At 42.3% G+C, this 20227-nt stretch overlaps 1 protein-coding gene across 4 annotated transcripts in view; it reads right to left on the bottom strand.

The window, feature by feature from the left end:
• The window catches only part of TMEM87B (transmembrane protein 87B), a 52115-nt gene extending 32724 nt beyond the window's left edge, over positions 1–19391 (bottom strand). For all 4 annotated transcript variants that reach the window (XM_080683383.1, XM_080683386.1, XM_080683384.1 and 1 more), the window contains exons 1-4: positions 19151–19391; positions 15737–15797; positions 3315–3406; positions 254–385 (exon numbers count right to left, since the gene is read on the bottom strand). In XM_080683383.1, the coding sequence (XP_080539509.1) occupies positions 254–385; positions 3315–3406; positions 15737–15797; positions 19151–19279 (414 nt within the window). In that variant the 5' untranslated portion in view covers positions 19280–19391. The remainder of the gene's footprint in view (positions 1–253; positions 386–3314; positions 3407–15736; positions 15798–19150) is intronic.
• Positions 19392–20227: the final 836 nt, after the last annotated feature.

The raw sequence follows: 20227 nt of genomic DNA, 5'->3' as shown, positions 1-20227 counted from the left end.
TGGTGGAACAATGGAGTGGAGAGAAGAGAGATGAACTGACAGCAGATCATGAAATGACGTTGTTGTAAAGGGAAACAAAGAAACAGAAAATGGGGCCAGCATCTTACTATGTGCTACCACATTCACAAAGAGCTAAGCCTAAAATTTAACAAATTAAGCACCTTAATAAAAATTTTGGTAAAACAGAATTTAGGCTGATACTTGTATGTACTGGGAGTAATATTCTGTTAACATGGCAAGACAAGATACTCACATATAATGAGGGAAACACCTGTAAGTCACGGTTGCAATCTATGTTTTCATTTTTTGTTGTCCAACATTCAATGTTCTTGAAATAATTAACACAAAAGTCTTTGCCAACCCTTCCAGGCTCTTGTGACAGCTCCTACCCAAGGTAAAATTTTGTTATAATTTATTTCCACACTTATTAACCAAGAAGACAAATAAAATTTAATATTTAAATAATACTAAAATATATTCAGTTTGGAGCACTTGAAAATATGCAGAACAAAATACAGAAAAAGGTTTGAATATAATTTTAAGTAAAACTGATGGATCATAATATCTTAGCCATTCAATTGTGCTTGCCCAGAGACAGTAATACAGAATACAACCATAATCTTACAGTATGAAAGTGATTAAGGTGTTCTGAAATACACAATACTTGTCCTGGGGCTACTTCCATCTTATCCCAAGTATTAAAGATCTCAGAGAGGAAAGACAAACCAGACACTTAGCAATACAGAGCAAAGGTGCAAACCTGACTGAGTGCAGGGGACACTCATTTACTCATTAGGACCTAGGGTTCTTCCCTCCTAGATGTAGAAATAAAACCTAATGGCAGCTCCCAGTCATCAAGAAAAGGGTAAGTGGACTTCCACTAGCGAAATATGGGACAATGTGAGCAAAATAATAGGTTATAGCCCATTGACAGATAGGTAAGATAGGAGCAAAGAGAGTTCATTCTCACAGTAGAATGCTAATAAATGTGGGAAAACACATGGATCAGAAAATCACCACGTAGCAAACATCAGAGTAATAATCGATTTATTGGGTAAGACTCAAGGATGTGAAAATCAGGATTGATGACGAAAGAGGATACATTCTATATAATAAAAGCGTAATATACAAATCAACCAAATGGCAAACGATCATGTTGCTATGATGCGCACTGACCACCAGGGGGCAGACGTTCAATGCAGGAGCTTCCACCCTAGTGGTCAGTGCGCTCCCACAGGGGGAGCGCCGCTCAGCCAGAAGCCAGGCTTACGGCTGGCGAGCGCAGTGGTGGCGGTGGGAGCCTCTCCCACCTCCACTGTAGGCGGGCGGTAAGGAGCGAGGGGTCCTGGACTGCAAGAGCCTCAGACTTCAAGAGGGATGTCTGACTGCTGGCTTAGGCCCAATCCCTGGGGGGATTAGGTCTAAGCTGGGAGGCAAACATCCCCCAAAGGGTCCTGGACTGTGAGGGGGCGCAGGCCAGGCTGAGGGAACCCCCTTACCCCCAACAGTGCATGAATCTGGTGCACCAGACCTCTAGTATTTATATAAATAAACATATTATAAAAATAAAAATATTTTTTCACAAATTACTGTTAATAACAAAAGGAAAAGTAGTAACTTTACAGCAGCGAAACCTGGCATAAACTCCCTGATAAAAAATGGGACAAACCAGGATTTTTTGGTATGCCTGCCCAAAAAATAACCCAAATCTAATCATGAGAAAACATCAGTAGTACTCAAATTGAGGGACATTTGGTGAAAATAAATGGCTTGTACACTTCAAATATATCAATGTCATGTCATGAAAGAACGGAAAAAAACTCCACAGCTACAGAAATGCAATGCAATCCTAGATTGGCTCCTGTACCAGAAACAAACAAACAAACAAAGCCTGCTAAAAAGGATGTGCCTGGGACACTCTCTAAAAATCAATGGAAAAAATATGCTTGGTGAAGATTAACAGAAAAACCCACAAAAACAAAAAAACTAGGAGCCAACAGGATAGATCTGTAAAGAAACCATGGGGGCATCATTGAAAGAAATACCTGGATGAGGGCTAAGGGGCTCAGGCTACAGGGCCAGGGTGGGACAAATCCCGCCTGGCCTCTCTTCCTCTCTCACACAGCTCCACCACCCCCGAGTTTCCCCCCACCTTTTCCTGATGGTTCCTTTCCCTCCTCACTTCTTTCTGAGATCTGCTCAAATTAAATCTACCTGTAACTCACCTAAGTTCTAGGTGCCCTATTACTAATTTTTTAATGAAGTGAAACTTTTACATTACTTTCTTAAATAAAATTTTTGTTTACATGTGACCCTACATGTCCGATTTAAAATTTACTAACATTTTCATAAGATACAAGGAAATGAAAAGATCTGTCTACTTCTCAGAAAGCATATGCTTTGATAGAATTAAAGCATGTATTACCTAAGGCCCAAAATTAATCTGTGGCATTTCTAAGACTATAATCTATATTTCTAGCCTCTTCACCTGATGAGCTAATTTTTATGCTCATAATTTTCCTTCACAGCTTTATATACATCAAAAACTTGTGTTTATGGGATATCACATAATACCTATTAAAATGTCTATTATAAAAAAGACAAGACACAAGTGTTGGCAAGGATGTGGAGAACAGGAAACTCTCATGCACTGTTGGTGGGATTTGAAACTGGTGCAGCCACTATGGAAAACAGTATGGAGGTTCCTCAAAAAATTAAGGATAGAGCTACAATATGACCCAGCAATTCCTCTTCTGGATAATTTGATAAAAGTATAAAAACACTAATTCATAAAGATATATGCACCTCTGTGTTCATCGCACCATCATTCACAATAGCCAAGATATGGAAACAACCTAGTGTCCTTCAGTGAATGATTTGATTAAAGAAGATGTGGTGTGTATATACAATGAAATACCACTCAGCCATAAAAAAGAGTGAAATATTGCCATTTGTGACAACATGGATGGATCTTGACAGTATTATGCTAAGTGAAATAAATCAGACAAAAAACTATATGTTTTCAATCATATGTGGGATAAAACCCAAAAAGTAACAAATAAACTAACAAAATAATCAAAAAGAAACTCACAGACAAACAACAGTATGGTGGTTACCAGAAGGGAGAAAGGATGAGAGAAGCAAATTGGGCAAAGGGGGTCAAATACATGGTAATGGAAGGAGACCAGACGTTGGTGGTAAACACGCAATAGAGTACACAGATATCTAATTATAATGTTGCATACCTAAAAGGTATATAATGTTATTAATATTACCTCAATAAATACAATTTTTTAAAATTGTGTTTTACTTACGTCCAGCTTAGCATATTCATTTTGACAGGTATAATGCTTCAAATACCACTCTATGGTAAACTTCACAGGCTCTTGACAATAGAATGATTTAACTGTTGAAGAAAAGAAAGTCTCATTTTTCAATAATAATAATAATAATAATAATATACATACTCCAATGTAAACTTCAGGTTTTAATAATATAATTTAAAATGGGCTACTTCAATGAAACAATGAGTAAAATACTACTTAATTTCTCCAAAAGTCACTGCAAATTGAAACAGTAAAGTCATTAAATTATCACTGTTAGTCCAAAGTTGCTATACTACTGTTCATTTCATCTATATGTTAAGTCCAGTGTTAAAATCAACCGAGTGGCCAGATATGTTGACACTACTTACTTCACTCTAAGTGTTCTCTTCACTGAGTCATTCAAAAAATACTGAGCAAGCACCCCTTGTGTGCCAAGAAGGGACATAATGGGAAATCTAGAACAGTTCCTCTCCTTTACATAGAGGATTGGAGAAACAGCAGATTAACAATTAAACAAGCCCCAGGAGAGCATGAAGAATGGGGTGCTGGCAGGCTTGCTGGAGGAGAAGGCCTATAATGTGAAGGGGTAGCCAGAGTTAGCCAGGTGAGGAGGAAGATGGGAGAGTTGCATGCAAATGCTCAGGAAAAGTGAGTGAATGGCATAAGCAGGCCCATCTGAAAACAGTGTGCTATGCTTAGAGTACAGATTGGGGAAACTGGAGAAAATTCATAAGGGCTCTTATGCTCTGCTAGGGAGTTTTCCTTTATTTTTAAGCTAGTGGCCTGGTGCACAAATTCATGCACATTGAAAGGAAATTAACTAAAAGAAGTATTTTGATATCGCTATTCGCCCTTTCTCTAAATAGAAGTGTCAGAGGTGAGAGAAAATTAAAATGTACATGAAAATAATATATACATTGATAAAGAAATAAATCGTAACAACATGATATAACAATAGACATGATATGAATACAAAAGCGTGATATAAAAACAAAAAGATGATATAAAAACAATATAAAAACATTGACAAAAACAATGACTGATAAATTGATTAAACTTATTCTAATATCTCTCTGTATACCACATTAAGAGTAAAAACACTTTTGGGTCAGGAGGAAAAATGGCGGCGGAATAGACAGACGTGTTCTTAGCCTTATCCCGGAGTAGAAAGAAAGAACAGCTGAGGGTCGCACGAGGAGTGTTTGTTGCCAAGTTAAGGGACAGCTAAACTCCAGAAGAAGGTGGGGGACTGCTAGACGGGGTTCCCCTGACCTGACAGCCCCCACTGTGGCTGGGTCCTCTCCCGGAGCTGCGGGCTTGGATGTGGAATCTGCGCCATCTTGAACGGGAAAGTGGAGCTTATCGGAAGCCTGAGAATCCACAACTGCGGCACCCACAGAACAGCTGCGAGCCCCAGAACACCGGTCCCCAATTGGCGCAAACACGCGGATTCAGAGTAGCTCTACACTCCACCACGAAAAGGTCAGATTTCGCCTGGGATAAGGAGAGAGAGAACTACATAACCAGACATCCAGAGAAGAGAGACCATGGGGAGACAAAAAAACAGCCCGCATATAAAAGAAAAGCAGGCATCACCAGCAAAGGAAGTAAACGAAATGGAGGCAAGCAACCTTCCAGAGAAACAATTCAGAGAAATGGTCATAAGGTGGCTGAAAAGAATGGAAGACAAATTCGACAATATGAGCAAGAACCAAGAGGAAATGAAGAAGAACCAAGAAGAAATGAAAAATGACATCACTGCTGTAAAGAACTCAATAGAAAGCATCAAGAGTAGACTAGAAGAAGCAGAGGACCGCATCAGTGAGCTAGAAGACAAGATGGGAAAAAAATACCCAAGTAGAGCAACTCCTAGAAAAAAAAATTAAAAGGCAGGAGGAGAGCCTAAGGGAACTTTGGGACAACACAAAACAAAACAACATCCACATAATAGGGGTCCCAGAAGGAAAGGAAGCTGAGCAAGGAATAGAAAACCTGTTTGAAGAAATAATGACAGAAAACTTCCCTGATATAGGGAAGAAAAAACCCACACAAATCCAAGAAGCTCACATGAGTCCCAAGCAAAATGAACCCCAAAAGACAGACGCCAAGGCACATCATAATTAAATTGGCAAACACCAACGACAAGGTAAGAATCTTAAAAGCGGCAAGAGAGAGACAGAAAGTTACATACAAAGGAACCCCCATCAGACTAGCAACTGATTTCTCAACAGAAACTCATCAGGCCAGAAGGGAATGGAATGAAATATACAAAGTCATGCAAAGAAAGGGTCTGAATCCAAGAATACTATACCCAGCAAGGCTATCAATCAAAATTGAAGGTGAAATCAGGAGCTTTACAAGACAAAAAAGGACTAAAGGAATTTATTACCACCAAACCAGCAATGCAAGAAATGCTAAAGGGTCTGCTGAAAAAAAAAAAAAAAAATAGGAAGCGAAGAAGGAACACAGGGGTAAAGAATAAAAATGGTGACAAATAGCCCTAACCGGTTTGGCTCAGTGGATAGAGCGTCGGCCTGTGGACTGAGGGGTCCCGGGTTCGATTCCGGTCAAGGGCATGTGCCTTGGTTGCGGGCACATCCCCAGTGCGGGGTGTGCAGGAGGCGGCTGATCGATGTTTCTCTCTCATCGATGTTTCTAGCTTTCTATCCCACTCCCTTCCTCTCTGTGAAAAATCAATAAAATATATTTTTAAAAAAATGGTGACAAATAAGTACCTATCAATAATAACTTTAAATGTAAATGGATTAAATGCCCCAATCAAAAGACATAGGGTAACGGATTGGATAAGAAAACAAGACCCATCTATCTGCTGTCTACAAGAAACTCACCTCAAAAAAAAAGACGCACACAGACTGAGGGTGAAGGGATGGAAAAAGGTTTTCCAGGCAAATGGAACTGAAAAAAAAGCTGGGGTAGCAATACTTATATCTGACAAATTAGATCTCAAAGTGAAGGACATAACAAGAGATAAGGAAGGCCACTTCATAATACTAAAGGGAGCAATCCAACAAGAAGAAATAACTCTGGTAAACATATATGCACCCAATACAGGAGCACCCAAATATATAAAAAAACTCCTGGAGGATATCAAGGGAGAGATTGACAGCAATACAATCATAGTAGGAGACTTTAATACCCCACTATCACCATTGGACAAATCCTCTAAACAAAAAATCAGCAAAGAAACACCAATCCTAAATGACTCACTAGACCAGATGGAATTAATTGACATCTTCAGAACATTTCACCCCAAAGCCACAGAATATACATTCTTCTCAAGTGCACATGGGTCATTTTCAAAGATAGACCATATATTGGGACATAGGCAAAGTCTCTTCAAATTCAAGAAGATAGAAATCATATCAAGCATCTTCTCAGACCACAGTGGCATAAAACTGGAAATCAACTACAATAAAAACAACCCAAAGAAATCAAACACATGGAGACTAAACAGCATGCTATTAAACAATGATTGGGTTACCAGAGAGATCAAGGAAGAAATAAAAAACATCATGGCAACAAATGACAATGAAAACACTACAATCCAAAATCTATGGGACACAGCAAAAGCAGTCTTGAGAGGGAAGTTCATAGCTCTACAAGCCTACTGCAAAAAACAAGAAACAATGGTAATAAATTACCTAACCCAACAACTCAAAGAGTTAGAAAAAGAGCAACAAGAAAAGCCCAGTGTAAGCAGAAGGAAGGAAATAATAAAGATCAGAGCACAGATAAACAACATAGAGACCAAAGAAACAATACAAAAGATCAACAAAACCAAGAGCTGGTTCTTTGAAAGGATAAACAAGATTGATGAACCTCTAGCCAGGCTCACCAAGAAGCAAAGAGAGAGGACCCAAATAAACAAAATCAGAAATGAAAGAGGTGAAATAACAACAGATCCCGCCGAAATACAAAGGATTGTTAAAAAATACTACGAACAACTCTATTCCAACAAACTGGACAACCTGGAGGAAATGAACATATTCCTAGAAAAATATAACCTTCCAAAACTCAATCAGGAAGAATCTAAACAGCTCAATATGCCAGTAACTATGGAAGAAATTGAAGCAGTCATCAAAGAGCTTCCGGCAAACAAAAGCCCGGGGCCAGACGGCTTCACAGGAGAGTTTTACCAAACATTCAAGGAAGAACTAAAACCTATCCTCCTCAGACTATTCCAAAAAATTCAAGAGGAAGGAACACTTCCAAGCTCCTTCTATGAAGCCAGCATCACCCTAATACCAAAACCAGATAAAGACAACACAATGAAGGAGAATTACAGGCCAATATCCCTCATGAATGTAGATGCCAAAATCCTCAACAAAATTCTAGCAAATCGGATCCAGCAGTACATCAGAAAGATCATACACCATGACCAAGTAGGGTTTATCCCAGGAATGCAAGGATGGTACAATATCCGCAAATCAATAAATGTGATACATCACATAAACAAATTGAGAGATAAAAATCACATAGTCATATCAATTGATGCAGAAAAAGCATTTGACAAAATCCAACACCCTTTCTTGATAAAAAATCTCAACAAGGTGGGAATAGAAGGATCATACCTCAACATAATAAAAGCTATAAATGATAAACCCACAGCTAACATCATACTCAATGGGCAAAAACTAAAACCATTTCCCCTAAGAACAGGAACAAGACAGGGATGTCCACTCTCACCACTCCTGTTCAACATAGTACTGGAAGTATTAGCCATTGCAATTAGACAAGTAGAAGAAATAAAAGGCATCCAAATTGGAAAAGAAGAAGTAAAGCTGTCCTTATTTGCAGATGACATGATATTGTACATAAAAAACCCGAAAGACTCCATCAAAAAACTAACAGACTTAATAAATGAATTCGGCAATGTAGCAGGATACAAAATTAACGCCAAGAAATCTATGGCATTTCTATACACCAATAGTGAGCTTACAAAAAGAGAGACTAAAAAAGCAATCCCATTTACCATCACACCAAAAATATTAAGGTACTTAGGAATAAACCTAACCAAGGAGGTAAAAGACCTATACACGGAAAACTATAGGACACTGAAAAAAGAGATAGAGGAAGATGTAAACAGATGGAAGAACATACCATGTTCATGGATTGGTAGAATCAACATCATTAAAATGTCCATACTACCCAAAGCAATCTATAGATTCAATGCACTCCCCATTAAAATACCAAGCGCATATTTCACAGACCTAGAAAGAACTCTCCAAAAATTCATCTGGAATAAAAAAAGACCTGGAATAGCCACAGCAATCCTGAGAAAGAAGAATAAAGTAGGAGGGATCTCAATACCAGATTTCAAGCTGTATTACAAAGCCACTGTCCTCAAAACAGCCTGGTACTGGCACAAGAACAGACATATAGATCAATGGAATAGAATAGAATAGAGAATCCAGATATCGACCCAAACCAATATGCGCAATTAATATTTGACAAAGGAGGCATGAACATATAATGGAGTCAAGACAGTCTCTTCAATAAATGGTGTTGGGAAAATTGGACAGATACATGAAAAAAAATGAAACTAGATCACCAACTTATACCATACACAAAAATAAACTCAAAATGGATACAGGACTTAAATATAAGACGGGAAACAATAAAAATACTAGAGGAATCCACAGGCAGCAAAATCTCAGACATATGCCGAAAGAACTTCTTCACTGATACTGCCCCTAGGGCAACAGAAGCCAAAGAGAAAATAAACAAATGGGACTATATCAAAATAAAAAGCTTTTTCACGGCAAAAGAGACCATCAACAAAACAACAAGAAATCCCACTGTATGGGAGAATGTATTTGCAAATGTTATCACTGATAAAGGTTTAATCTCCAACATCTACAGGCAGCTTGTACAACTTAATAAAAGGAAGATAAATGATTCAATAAAAAAATGGGCAACGGACCTAAATAGAATCTTTTTGAAAGAAGACAGAAGGAAGGCCAAGAGACACATGAAAACATGCTCAAAGTCACTAATTATCCGAGAGATGCAAATCAAAACGACAATGCGGTATCATCTCACACCTGTCAGAATGGCTATCATCGACAAATCAACAAACGACAAGTGTTGGCGAGGATGCGGAGAAAAAGGAACCCTCGTGCACTGCTGGTGGGAATGCAGACTGGTGCAGCCACTGTGGAGAACAGTATGGAGTTTCCTCAAAAAACTGAAAATGGAACTCCCATTTGACCCAGTAATCCCACTCCTAGGAATATATCCTAAGAAACTAGAAACACCAATCAGAAAGGATATATGCACCCCTATGTTCATAGCAGCACAATTTGCAATAGCTAAGATTTGGAAACAGCCTAGGTGCCCGTCAGCAGATGACTGGATCAGAAAACTATGGTACATCTACACAATGGAATACTATGCTGCCATAAAAAAGAAGGAATTACTACCATTTGTAGACACCTGGATGGAATTAGAGAACATTATGCTAAGTGAAATAAGCCAGTCAATGAAAGAAAAATACCACATGATCTCACTCATTTGGGGATAATGAAAAACAGTATAAACTGATGAACAAAAAGATAGATACAGAGGCAGTAAAGCATCAAACAGAGTGTCTAATTACAGCGGGAAGGTTAGGGAGAGGTGGGGAAATAAGAGATCAACTGAAGGACTTGTATGCATGCATATAAGAGTAACCAACGGATGCAAAACATTGGGGGGTAAGGGCATGTATGGGAGTGGGGTGGGGGCGGCAATGGTAAGATATGTACACATATAATACCTTAATAAAAAAAATTTTAAAAAAAAAGAGTAAAAACACTTTTGGAGTGCTTGACTCATTTCCCTGTGATGAAGTATTTACAACTTTAACTTTAATGTCACATGTTCTTCGAACTCAAGAGAAAGCAACATATAACTGACCATGTCCGAAAACGGGTTCAGGAAGGAATATTTCTACTCTGTCTAGAGTTTGTCCTTGTGATTTATTAATAGTCATTGCAAATGCTGGCATCACGGGAAACTGTCTTCAAATTAATTTAAATGGGAGGCCAGTGTCAGACAGGAGAAATCAATTCTTGGAATCAGAACAATCTCTCCTTCCGCAGATCCTGCTAATACTTCAGCCTCAATTATGTCGCAATCTTGTGACAATAAATCTAGTACCATTACAAAGACCCCCTTTACTATTAAGACTTCTCAGTAGCATGATGATTGCTCCTACTTTCAATTTTAATTTATGACACAGCATTCCTGAAGGAGTAATACTATTAAGAAATTTGATGGGAAAATTTTCCTTTTCAGCATCATTCGTTGAATCGATGGAATCATCACTCAAATAGGTGTGACAATCTCCATTAAGTATATCTAAAATTTCTTCAGTTAATTTATGAATGTGCTCATTTTTAGGACAAAGAATTGCACATTTAGACATATCCTATATAATAAAAGGCTAATATGCAAATTGACCAAATGGCGGAATGACCAGTCGCTATGATGTGCACTGACTACCAGGGGACAGACACTCAAGACAGGAAATGCCCTTTGGTGGTCAGTGCGCCAGAAGCCGGGTTCACAGCTGGCAAGCACAGCATGTTGTCAGTTGGACATCCTCTGAGGGCTCCCGAACTGCAAGAGGGCACAGGCCAGGATGAGGAACCCTCCCCAAGTGCACAAGTTTCGTCACTGGGCCTCTAGTTTTTAATATTATTTATAGATATACTATTTCCAAAGGTAGCTTTCTTCTAGTTTTGAGATACGTTGTGCCAGCAGCTGATCTTCAGATACATTCTGTCGATGATGCCGGCTTCTTTCAGCTTCAGAGATACGTTGTGGCAATAGTTGGTCTTCAGACATATTCTGTCAACCATTTCAGCTTCAGAATGTCAACAAAAGCGTGACGTCATTACCTGGTGCCCACAGCCACCGGGTCACATTTTGCGCCCTGGGGTCTCAGCAGCATTGGCTGCGATTTGGTGGAGTGTCACTCTTGGGGGGTGGCACTTAGGGGAAGCCGAGTGTTGCTTTATGGGTGCCAGGTCCGTAGTGGCATTTGTTGTTAAATGGCCTGTCACTAGGGAGAGGAAGCTGGCCATTGCCATGTGACGTCATTACCTGGTGCTCACAGCCACCATTTCCAGGCTGGGCTGTGGGCTGCATTTTGCACGATGGGGTCTCGGCAGCGTTGGCTGTGATTTGTTGGGCTGTCCCTCTGGGGTGGTGGCGGGGCCTGTGTCCCACTTGGGGGAAGCCAAGTGTTGCTTTGTGGTCTCCAGGTCTGCGGTGTCGTTTCTCTATGCATGTCATGGCAACTCCTGCATCATGGCAACCCCTGGTGGTCAGTGCACATCATAGCAACTGGTCAGACAGTCAGACACTTAGCATATTAACTTTTTATGTATATAGATGTTTCCAGAAGGAGGGTAACAATATTACACAGACAGAAAAGAATTAAGTCTAGAATAAGACAAAGCTCTTTTTGTCACAACATGGCAGCATGTCACCAGAGAGGGCAAAGAAACCACAGTGTCTTTTATGACCTAGCATCGTAAGTGACATGCCATTACTTCTGCCATATTCTACTGGTCAGATCAACATTGATATAATGCAGGGATTACACAGATCATGAGTACCAGGAGGCAGGTACTGTTGTGAGCTTCGTGGAGGTAACCAAAGGAAACCCAAACTGATACAGAAACTGATGTCCAGAGGCTGAGGTTGGTAGGATTTCTGGGGCAGAGCACCCAAGAGTTGGGAGCTACTCAGAGAAGGAGTGAAAGAACTCTGCACAAATATCCCCTCGAGGCTCTGGCTGCATAGCAGCTTGCCCATGCACAGGGAGAAGTCCCACAATTCTGAGTTCACATAGGGCTTGCACTGTTTGAGTTTCCATGAGCCAGAGTCCACAGGCCTCATTCAATACGCCAAGCACCGGGGAGAGACACAGGAGGGTCACATCTGAGAAGTGGTGCTAAGTCAGCCCTGGAGTAAAGGCTACTCCAGACCCATCCTAAAAGAATAAAAAATAAAACTGGAAAGGATAGAACTGACCCAAAAGAAACTTAACTGTCTGCCAGAACAAAGTTGTTAAAGAAATACATCACAGCACTCAAGAATGCAAAATTCACAATATTCAGCATCCAAACAAAACCACTAGATATAAAAAGCAGGACAATTTGACTCATACCCATGGTATGAATCAGTCAATATGACAAAGATGATGTAAATGACAAAAATGACAGAATTAGCAGATAAAAATGTAAAAACAGCTACTGTAAATATGTTCCACATGCTCAAATATGTAAAGAAAAACATGAAAATACTAATAAGAGAAATAAGGTTTTTTAAAAAGAACCAAACTTGTAGAGATTGAAAAATAGTATCCGAAATAAAAAGTTCATTGTATGAGATTAACAGCAGATTAGGTACTGCAGAAGAAAAATCACTGAAATTGAAGACAAAGCAACAGAAATATCCAAAATGAAGCATGGAAAGAAAAAAATTTAAGAGGGCCTCAGTGACCTGTGAGACAGTATCAGCAGTCTAACATTTGTAAATGAGACCAGGAGGGGAGGACAGAGACGGGGATAGAGCTTCTAAGTCCACGATCCAAGGTCCGTGTTTCACAGTGTGCATATCCAGTTGTTCCAGCATCATTTGTTGAAAAGACTATCCTTTCTCTAATGAATTACCTTTACATCTTTGTTGAAAATCCATGGACTTTATGCCTGTGGGTTTATTTCTGGGCCTCTAGCCTGATTCCTTGTTCTACATGTCTATCCTTAATGCCAGTACCACACTGTTATGATCACTGTAGCTTTATGTAAGTTCTGAAATCAAATAGTAAAATCCCTTCAACTTTGTTCTTTTTCAAAATTGTTTTAGCTATTCTAGGCCCTTTATATTTACATATAAATTTTAGAAACAGCCAGTCGATTTCTACATAAAAGTCTACTTTGATTTTGATTAGAATTAAATTTATAGATCAATCTGGGGAGAACTGACAGTATGTTAGCTACAGATTTTTCATAAATGCCCTTTATCAGATTGAGGAAGTTTTTCTAGTTTTCTGAGAGTTTTTATCATGAATGGGAATTGAGTTTTTTCTAATGCTCTTCTGAATATATTGAGATGATTATATGGCGTATTTCTTTCATTCTGTTAATACGGTGAATTACATTGAGAGATTTTCAACAGTGACCTCATGACTACATCTTAAATGAAGCAGCACGAGTGGCCACCTAAGGGAAGTCAGACATCTGATCCACCAAACTGCATGGCCACATACTAAAGATACCAATTCTTAGCTTTCAGGCACTGAAATCTGGCTCTGTGAGAAAACAGACTCAGTCTCATCTCACGCCTTCACCACACCACCAATGTAAATGTATGAACTAGAACAGCAGTCGCCAACTGGTGGTCCGCGGACCACTGATGGTCCGTGAGGTCCGAAAGGTTGGCGACCGCTGAACTAGAATGTTCAATAAGTCACTTAAAACAAATAGTAACTGAAAACTAATTATCTCCCTTCAGCATGCCTGCCTGGATGCCCAATGGTGATGAAAAAGCTGCCTGATGAGCATGGCACCAGAACAGGAGGCTCAGGTGGATGCTACATCCACACCTGCCAGCCACGTCACAGCTATAGTCAGAGTTCACTAAGACCTCTCTCCATTGATACCATTGGACACTGCCAGGTTTTTTGCCTGACTAAACCCTCATTTTCTTCTGCTTTTGCTCCTAACTCCTTCTGCTGCTCATTCCTTCTTTAGATGTCTTGACTGCTGCCTACTCTTAGGCTGATCTCTGACATTACATGTTGACATTTTTATAAATAAAGTTCTGTGTTTCACTGATCCATGTAACTTCCCCCCCTGCCCCCCCCCCACATAATTTCTTTTTTGTCTAGACACTGAGACATGAATTCAGATGCCAAAATTTTTTCCTCACCCACCTTGCACTTCAATTTCCTCTTACAAACTCTTATCACCACTGATGATCTGATATCACCAGGCTGCTTTGAACCACCTCTGCTTTATAGCTGATGGCTGGCCCAGTTCCCTCAGCAAAGACCCACGTATGGCAGACTCACCCAACATGATCAGAGCATGGGGTGACAGAGAAAAGGGTCATGGCTTTGGATTTTCAGGAAGTCAATCTGTGTTACCCAACAAAAAGTACTCCCAATCTCAAAACTTTAACCCTGGCAAAAAACTTACCCAGTCAAGTTACTGGAAACACCAAGAGGAGTTGGACCACAGTAAATATGATCCAATGTAAACCCATTAAAGATATTGAAAACCTCAAGATCTATGACTTGGTCATCCTTGCACAGCAGTATTTACATAGACAACACAGTCCCAACAGATATTTTCACTTTCATAAGCCTTAAAATATTAGTTAAAATGTTAGTGTCTTACAATTTTTATTTATACTATGATCTTACGTATATTTAGAAAATTTTGAGGGACATAAAAGTTTTATCACAATCACGACATTTCATATATTCATAAAAGAAATTTATCTAGTTTTAAAAGCTAAGATCTAGAGTCAAATTTTACAGAAGTCAAATACCTTTTACTAAAGCCTACTTTACTAGACTTTAATTATAGTTTTTAAAGAATGATCATATTACATTTTCTGAAACAGAAAAAAAGAAATTCTTGAAAATAAGCAAGACTTGACAGAAACAAAAGAAACCCTTAATATGTTAGAACCACTGAAAAACAAAACATTTTCCTGTTTTATAAAATACTAGAGGCCCAGTGCACAAAATTTGTGCGGGGGGGGGGGGGGCGTGGTTTGAGGGGTCCCTTTAGCCCTGTCTGCACCCTCTCCAATCCAAGGCCCCTCAGGGGATGTCCCTGCGGGATTGGGCCTAAACTGGCAGTCGGACATCCCTCTCACATTCCAGGACTGCTGGCTCCTAATCACTCGCCTGTCTGCTTGCCTGATCACCCCTAACCGCCTCTGCCTGCTGGCCTGATGCTCCTAACTGCTCCCCTGCCAGCCTGATCACCCCTAACTGCCTCTGCCTGCTGGCCTGATCACCCCCTAACTGCTCCCCTGATGGCCTGATCACCCCCAACTGCCCCTGTGCTGGCCTGATCGCCCCCAACTGCCCTCCCCTACAGGCCTGATCACCTCTAACTGCCCTCCCCTGCTGGCCTGATTGCCCCTAACTGCCCTCCCCTCCTGGACTGATCGCCCCTAACTGCCTCTGCCTTGGCCCCCGCAGCTTTGTCCGGAAGGATGTCGGAAGATGTCCGGTCTAATTAACATATTACCTTTTATTAGTGTAGATAATACCATGTTACATTAGCTTACATTCAATTAATGTATTAGTTTATAATATATTATGTTACTCGTTTATGATATGTTGTTATGGTAGTATTACATTAGTTTATAAGACTTACCAGAAAACTTGATGTCAGTGGAATTAAACATAATTTTCCTAAATATCAAAGGTCCTGATTTCTAAAATGAAAAACAATATAGAAAAACCATGTTAAATTATACTCTACTATTTAAGAGTATAGCTTTACCCTGTAAAACATATAGCTCTAATCCTTGCCGCCCTCCCTTTGACCAGAGTGATTATTTTTTAAAACCATAACTCTAATCACATCACTCATTTGCTTAAACCCTTTCCTATGTATCTCCTCCCTGTAGTTTATATGAGGCTCCAGACTGTCCCTGCCACCAGCATCCCAGCCAGGGGCCAGCAATACCGAGGTGAGGGCTGCTGCACCGCACCATATGCTGCACTGACACAGAACCTGCCTGCACACCTGCAGTCGGTACTATGTGAACGTGCTTCTGATAAAACAACCAGCCCTCTCTCTACAGTGTGATGGTTCACCACTGTGCACTTACAGCAGACCAGTTCTCACTGCAGCTCACAGGACCGTCCATCATCAGGGCCACCCACCTCTTCTAGAACCTTTCTTTCAGCTCCACCACAGCATGGTACTCCTTCTTGCCCTCATGATACTCCTTCCACCAGAAAACTTACTTAGAAGCCTTTATCCCTGTCACTTTGTTTTCACCTCATTGATTCCTTCTTACCCTTTAAAGCCAAGTTCAAAAGTCCCTTTCTTGGGAAGTTTACCACCATATCCCAAACCAGGCCAGACCCTCCCTTATGTGGTCTCTGGGACCCATTCTTCTTCCCAGCCTTTCCCACAATTAAAACAAAATAATGTATTAATTAGTTATTATATGTTTGCCCTGAACCAAGAATAAAAATGCTGTGTGAAGGGACTGTGTTAACAAGTAGTTAGGAATGAAAGGAAAGCAGATAGGGCAGGCAGCTTTCCTGAAAACCCCTCCACCCTCTCCAACATAGTGTCCACAACAATAACTATAAATAATAGAACCCCAAGGCCTGATCAACAATAAAACCCACAGCCCAGATCCCTCCTCTGAGTGCCAGATCCACATACCCAACTGCCTAAAGGTCATGTCTACTGGGATGTCCAGCGCACATTCCACACCAACATTCCCTAAATCAGACATTCCTCTCTGCTCCTCATCAATTCTTCCTGCACTGTCCACCTTGGTTGCAGGTGATGCCATCCACTCACCCAAGCCATGACTCCTTCCAGTCACCTCACCTCCATCACCTACCCCCCAAAACATGCCTACTTTATCTCATAAACACGCCCCAAACTTAGCTCTTACTCTCCATTCCTCCTACCACTGCCCTAATTCAGGCCTTCAACATTTTCTGCCCACATTTCTGCAATAACTTAACTGGTACTCTGCCTCCAGATCTGAGCCTAGAATTCATCCTTAGATACCAGCCACAGTGATTAGCATTTATGTCTAAAATCCTTCAATGGCTCACCCTTAGTCACACCCAAAAGTTGCTACTAGTGGCCTGGGGGGCATAATCCAACTTATAAATGGAGTTTGTTTAGCCCACAAAGTTTTAAATCAAATGACATAATAAAAATATGGATTCTGACTTTTAAAAAAGCAGACCTGGCAATTCTGTGCCCCCCAGCAGAGTGAATGGTGACTACCCTCTTCACAAAGGGCACGTAACCTGTAGTCCACTGCACCCTCCACCACCCCCTCCAGTCCCGAACCCAGCTCACTTCACTCACTGATATGACTTGCTCCAGACCCCTCAAGTCCTAAGTTTAGATCCCATGCATCCACTGCACCCTCCACTACCCCCTCCAGTCCCGAACCCAGCTCACTTCACTCACTGATATGACTTGTCCCAGACCCCAGAGGTCCCGAGTGTAGACCCTGGCATCAGGCTCAAGGCCCAGCTCAGACACAGAAGGCTTATGGTGGCCTGAGTCCCCTATAACACTCATGACAGAACACCACTCAGCAGAAACACCATGGATTTCCTTCTCTGCTGCTGCTCTACTCCCTCCTTCTTCACCAAGGTAACACCCAGTCATCTTTTAAGACCAGCCAGCCACTGACTCCAGAAAGCGGAGCTGGGGGACTCCTCAGAGCTCCAGTAATATCCCAAGAATGCTGCCATGTAGGTAATTGCTGTCCTTACTGAATAAACTTGAGAGAAGGGGCTATTGTCTGAAATTCACCTTTGCAATAGCAATGGCTAGTGCAGTGCGTGGCAGACAGTAGGTGCTCAAACTATTTGCTGACCTCTACAATCAAAACAACCGTCTCTTGATGGATTTGTAGTACAAATGAAAGAAAGTCCACTCTCCTGTCCTGAAGGACAAGTCCTGACAACTTAAAATGGGGGAGGGGAAATCAGCTCATTCTTTGCAAAGAAGGGCTTTCTGGACGTCTCCTGGCCTGTGTCACCCAGGACTACAAATTATGTGGGACCCAAGGAAAAGCCTTTGGAGTCTCCACATCCAAAGTACACTTGGCAAAGATCTTTAGAGATATGGTCAAGTCATTTAACAACCTGTACGCAGCGGATTCACTTCCAATATTGTGTACTGTCTTAGTTTATGATACTGCCCATTCACTACAGAAGCCCTGAGTATGGTTCTGAGTTTTGCTTCTTACTGATCAGAGAAATTCAATACAAGAGATGGGCCACACATATGGGGGCACCAACCACAAGGGTCCAGGAAGAAATGGTTACCCTGGGTTGTAAAGGTTCAGAAAAATAGATACTTTTGTACCTCTGTGCAGCTTTTATGTTACAGGCAGCATAGCCTCTGGTACTACCTTCTTTTTCTGGTTGAGAACATAAAAATATATGTTTTGCCTTTAGAACTTGGGACCCCATTCCATGGGTGTAGAAAATACTCGTCAATCTGCATTGGACGAGTCATCTCATCTAGAGATAATGCCTCTCCTCCATTTCCTGGCCCTCTTTGGCAAGACTTTCCAAAATGCTACCCCTGCACTTCCCCGTGCCCATCCCGCCACATCATGTCCTCTATCTACTGGACGCAAGTGCTCAGATGGCCTGTCCTGGAAGGAAATTCCCAGACTGCGGCCTGCAGACTAGCACCACCAAAGCTCCATCTCCCCACATAACGCTCCCAGGGCTGCGGGAGTCAGGGGCCCCAGAAGGAAGGAAGGTGGGCGGCCCCTGCGTGTCCCCCTCCCATTTACAGAGAAAGCGGAAGTGGCGCGCGTTCTCCTTCTGCCGGAACTGAGCCGGAATTCTCCGAGTGGCCTCGCGGTGCAGCCGGGGGACGGTGGGGACGCCGCTGAGCGCCCCGGCCGGGCGCGGTCCGCGAACTAGGCCAGACGGGGCCCCAGGGCAGCTGACCTCGCGCGGGCGGACCCGTCGCCCCCACTCCCTGACCGGCTGAGGAGGGGCTGCCGCCCTCCTTCGCAGGGCTGCTGGGGATGCCCAGCTAAGAGACGCCACTTACGTCGCTGATCGTCGCTGTCCAGCGCCCAGGCTCAGGGACGGCGCGCACGGCCGCGGGGGCCCAGCACAGCAGGCAGAGCGCGGCGCGCAGCAGCAGAGGCCCGGCCGGCGGGCGGCGCACGGCAACCATCTTGACGCGGAAGCCACCTGGGCCCGGGACACCCGCTGGGAGGCCGCTCCAGGTCGCTCCGCCCGAAGGCGACGTTGCTCCGACCGGGAAGCGGGACCGGAGGAGGATCTGGAGCGTGGGAAGCGGGGCGGGCGGGGGAGAGGCAGCGTGGGGGCGGGGCCAGGTTGGGGCGGGGCCAGATTGGGGCGGGCCGGATTGGGGCGGGGCCGGATTGGGGCGGGGCTGGGGAGGAGCGGGGTTGGGGAGGAGCGAGAGCGTGGGAAGCGGGGTGGGCGGGGCGAGGCCGGCATGGGGCCCCACGGGGGCGGAGCCGGAGGAGGAAAACTCAGGTCCCAGGCTCGGACTTGCTGTGGTAAGATTCTCAGTGGGGTGTACCGGGTGGAGTTCCAAGTTCAAGGGCAGCTCTGTATGTCTCAGTTTCTAGAGTCCTCTGCACGTGCCCCTACCCTGACCCTGTCAGCTTAGGGGAAACAGATGGTCTGTAAATTCATAAAAAGTACTTTGAGGTCAGGGTCATTTGAACCCAAGTCATTGTGCTGTGTACAGAATAGTTGATTTTCAGAACAAATAAAGTTGCTGGGCTTGGGTACTTTGCCAGCATTTTGGCTGTCTTGCCGACAAAGAGAACTACTTTTAAACAATTCTTATTGGTCAGGCTAGTGTGTCTCAGTGGTTGAACACCAACCTATGAATCAGTAGATCATGGTTGGATTCCAGTCAAGGGCACATGCTCTGGTTTTGGGCTTGATCCCCAGTAGGGGGTGTGCAGGAGGCAGCCAATCAGTGATTCTCATCATAGATGTTTCTATCTCTCCCTCTCCCTTCCTCTCTGAAATCAATAAAAGTATATTTTTATAAAATTATTATTGAATGTAAATAAGGTCAAGAGGGAGAATACAACTCTGGATTAACATAGTCATTAAGGTAACCTAGGATCGATTGATAGTC

Source organism: Plecotus auritus (genome assembly GCF_963455305.1).
Source record: "Plecotus auritus genome assembly, chromosome: 8".
Classification (NCBI taxonomy): Eukaryota; Metazoa; Chordata; class Mammalia; order Chiroptera; family Vespertilionidae; genus Plecotus; species Plecotus auritus.
Note: the sequence above shows the minus strand (reverse complement) of the source record. Positions and strands in the feature narration are given on the sequence as shown.